The following is a 4537-nucleotide window of genomic DNA, read 5'->3' on the forward strand; positions in this document are numbered from 1 at the left end:
AGTATTTATTACTAGGATTAATATCATATGCTCCATAAGTTCATCAACAAATGTTTTAAATATAGCTTCAAATAACATCACCATATCTCTAATTATGCAATTTAAGCAAATAAGAAAAAGTTCATGAAAGAGGGATGTAGAACCATTGATTCAATGCAACAAGATATTGTTTTTCCAGACATAGCTACTTGGGATTCGTATCTTGTTGACATGTCATCCTTGTTTGTGGAGTCTTGTATCACAAACCTAGAGGATTATTTTTTAGGATATCCATCTAGTCTTTGTTGATAGCCACATAATGTTATCAGCTCATCTTCATTGCACATGGAGCTTATTCTACATAATTTTTCTGAGTCCTTGATTGTCACCTACATTTATTAGACATGTGAGTGATCGGATTGTGGCATCCTTATCCTTCATGGACATGGCAACATTTGAGCAGTTTCTAGATGCACACACTAGTCAGATTTGAATTCCTACTTCTTCTAGTTTATGGGAATGGCTTCTCCAATCTCCAATGGATTTATTTCTTCCTAAGGGGAGAAACGTTATTTGTAGGCAATAGATTGTGTTATGTCTTTAGGCTTCACATTGGCATAAGAGCTACTTCTTTATTGGGGGGATTCATATCCTCATTTTCTCTCTCTTACTAGGGGCATTCATTGTACTTGTGTGATAAAAGCAATCCTTAGGGGGGCACATTGAATCCTCCTTCTATTCTTCTCTCACTAGTGTAGTTATTTCATTTTCTCTCTTTTGGAGAGGAGTTTTTTCAGATGTGGTTTTCTCCTTTTCTCTAGTTATGAGAGATTGGGTTTTTTTGTACATGGGTACCTCATTAGGCATTGTTGTTGGGACCCATCCACTCATGCTTTGATGCATTCATCTTTAGGGTTTTAGCTTCTCCCTAAGTTAATCTTAAGGAGGGTGTTAGAGTAATTAGGATAATCACCTAATTAATTATCCAATTAGGTCCTTATCACTTTATTGACTTAAGCTAAACTTAGGAGTGCTCTTCTATTTATTTGATTAGGCTAATAATATCTCACGTTGTCTCATTCATTATGATGTGAACACTTGACACTATCTAATTCAATTTTGCTCAAGGGTTTAGATTTAGGGTTTCTTTATCATTTATATAAAGATCCATTGTATTCATTTGTATCATAATATTTTGTGTATCAATAAAATTCTTAGGTTGTTGAGTAAATTGGGTTCCTAATCACAAAAAACTGATGTCAATTGCATCCATCATCCAAGTTCTCTACTATCCATAAATTGGGAGCAAAGAGACTATTACCATATGTACTTTTTCGATTATTCCTTTTCTTTAGCTTGTATTTGGCATGAACTTCTATTATATGGCTTGATCCTTTGCAGATTTTACAAAAACTAGGGCTAGCTCCACTTCAATTTGTTGTCTCAACAACCTTACTTCCAATTTCAGCTCGATGTTATTTGGTAGGGGTTTTCAAAAATTGGTGGCCACATATATTTAAACATACATCCTAAAGTTTCTTCGTCAATCTTAATGAAAGTAGCTAATGAATCACTATTTTTTGTGAAAATATCTAAATCCCAATATTCCACATATAGATTGATTGTAAAACCTTATCCACATAAAAATGTTCATTAACAAATATATAGAAAATTAAAATTGAGTCCCCAATCCCATAAATAGAAGTTGATCCCATCCATCTTCCAAAGATTTTATTTTGATTTTTAACTTTTTACCTCTTGACCCCATGATTGCATTCCACAACAAAATAACCTTTTAGTAGAACCCTGATTTTTACCTTTGGGCCCCAATGCTCGTGGCACCATTTCAGAATTCGAATTTCCACCAAACAATTGTCCACCCATATAAACAAACACTGCATTATTGTATCCACGCCACAAATTTCCCTGGTTCATTCTGTAAAAGGGACATTTGGATTCAACTTTGAAAACAAATAGCGTTAGCTTCCTTTATCCTTACGTTTCTGTTCCCCATCAACCATGGTGATTTAACGCAAGGCGAGGCAGGGCAATCAGATTAAACAGATAGATGGTACGTGGGACAGGTGACATCCACCGTACCAACAATGAAGTAATAACCCTCCTTGCATAGGAAATTGGAATAAAAAATTTCTTGGATCCACACTCTAAACCCTTGCAATTTGTTGGTGAACGTTGGTGGAGCTGGTGGAATCTGAAATTACCGTTCCGTCCCATTTCTCAGCAACCAAGATCAAAAGGACAGGAAAAATATATATATATATATATAATAGTTGAGTGCACGGTGCACCTCAATGACTGAGTGACTAGGTTTTTCACTCTGTAAAAAACGGGAAATTTCGGGGCGATCGCGACAAAGAACGACTTGACCGGGCAGACATTGACGGAGGCAGGGCAGAGCTGAGTATCGTCACTGCTGACCGTGTCAAGGGATGAGCAACCTGTTTTTTCAAGCACGTGCTGAGATACATGGACTCTGCGCAACCTGCTGGGCCCCGCCGCCGGTCATCCGTCACGTGATGGCGTGGAGGGATGCTTCTTGTCTCCTGCGCTGCGCCTTCCCCAAATTTCCTGCTTTCGCCGAATAAATAGCTCTCTCTCTCCCTCTCTGATGAATGAATGGATGTCTTCTGTCATTGCCTTTTATATGTTTGGTGAAGGCCGGTGGAATTGCTAGTTGGGGTTGGTGCGACCGAACCGAATTTCTATGTAAGGAGGATTCGTATTGTACACAAATAGGATCGGATCTGATCGGATCTGTTCTGTTCTGTTCTGTTAAATTGTTTCTGAAACAATTTCAAGATCAAAAGATGTCGGTGAGAAGAAACCCGCGGCTGAACATTCCAATTCCGAACCGTCAGGCGCTTCACAGGCTTCCCTTGCCACCGCAGAACGGCGGCGGAGTGGCGGCGGTCAGAACGGTGGGGCGGCAAGACGTGGAGGAGCTTTCGGATTTGGAGCGCCTGGAGGCGGTGGGGCATGGTAGCGGAGGGAAAGTTTACAGGGTCCGTCACAAGAAAACTTCGGCGGTTTATGCCCTGAAGCTGATCCACGGCAACCATGACCAGAACATCAGGGGGCAGATAATTCGGGAGATGGAGATCCTGAAGAAGACGGACTCACCCTTCGTGGTGAAATGCCACGGGATTTTCGACAAGGGGGAGGAGATCCATTTCGTTCTGGAGTACATGGACGGAGGGTCGCTTCAGGATGTGGCGCAGAAGAGGCGTTTGCCGGAGGGTTTTCTGGCGGAGGTGGCCCGGAACGTGTTGGAGGGGCTCAAGTACCTCCACAGGCAGAAGATCGTTCACCGGGACATTAAGCCCTCGAATCTTCTGCTCAACCGGAAGCAGGAAGTCAAGATTGCAGATTTCGGCGTTAGCAGAATCCTGTCACAGACTCTGGATCCGTGCAATACATACGTGGGTACCTGCGCGTACATGAGTCCCGAGAGGTTCGATCCCGACAGCTATGGAGGCCGATACGACGGGTACGCCGGGGACATTTGGAGCCTCGGCCTCAGCCTTCTCGAGTGTTTTACCGGCCATTTTCCATTCCTGGCCCCCGGACAGAAGGCCGACTGGCCCACTCTCATGTGCGCCATCTGTTACGGGGACCCGCCATCTCCGCCTGCTTCTGCCTCTGCGGATTTTCAGAACTTCATTCGCTGTTGTCTGCACAAGGACGCCAGAAAAAGATGGACTGCTGCCCAACTTTTGGAACACCAGTTTATCATCAAATCCCGCACCACCTCTTGCTCTTTGTCGACGTCTATGCGGTCCCTCACAATCTGATTCCATTCATATTGTTTTCGCATTAAATTCAATTTCCTCTGCAATTCTTTCTGTCTCAAAAACAGAGGATTTTAAAATTTCAACACCCAAATTTTGGGTCGAGATCGAGTATGTTCAGGGGGGATGGAGGAACGAGTGAACCAAAGAAGACGGCCCTTCCTTTCATAGGTTTTTACTGTACAAAAAAATAAAAAAGACATATACTATTTTACTGTGAACTGTGAAGCATTTCTGTAGTTATTTAACTAATTTTGCCCAGCCCGGACGGCCATGGCACCGGATGTTTCTGATAATGTTCAATATTTTGACTAAAGCAAAATTTCCATTATTTTAATCTGCCTTGGCTTACATCTCTTCGTTTGCAATCTCTGTTATTATTAACTGTTAATGCAAAGCTTTTTGTGACCAGTCAAGGATTTATTCGTTGTCAATGCATATTAAGTGTTAATGGAATGCTTTTAATGACCACTCAAGGATTGATGGATTAGGTTTGTTATCATCAAAACAGCCATTTTAGTGGTCAAGGTCAATGGATTACTTGATTATTTTATTTATATGTTTGGAACTCTATTCTTTCTCAATTCTTGCTCTTCAAGTTCAACTAAAATTATGATTTGATTTCTATTATTAAAAATTCAAAGTAAAACATTGGATATAATTGTAATCATTGGTTGGATGTGTAATTAAAAATGTCTTACTTTTATTTGTTTTTAGTTTTTTTTTTTAAATATATATTTTTAAAAGAT

General features: G+C 40.7%; 1 protein-coding gene across 1 annotated transcript; it reads left to right on the forward strand.

The window, feature by feature from the left end:
• Positions 1–2536: 2536 nt before the first annotated feature.
• Positions 2537–4139, forward strand: LOC131069398 (mitogen-activated protein kinase kinase 9). The gene has a single exon (XM_058004796.2). The coding sequence runs from the start codon at positions 2613–2615 to the stop codon at positions 3789–3791; it is 1179 nt and encodes a 392-aa protein (XP_057860779.1). The 5' UTR covers positions 2537–2612; the 3' UTR covers positions 3792–4139.
• The last annotated feature ends 398 nt before the right edge of the window (positions 4140–4537 follow it).

The sequence above is a fragment of the Cryptomeria japonica genome, chromosome 10, assembly GCF_030272615.1.
Source record: "Cryptomeria japonica chromosome 10, Sugi_1.0, whole genome shotgun sequence".
NCBI lineage: Eukaryota > Viridiplantae > Streptophyta > Pinopsida > Cupressales > Cupressaceae > Cryptomeria > Cryptomeria japonica.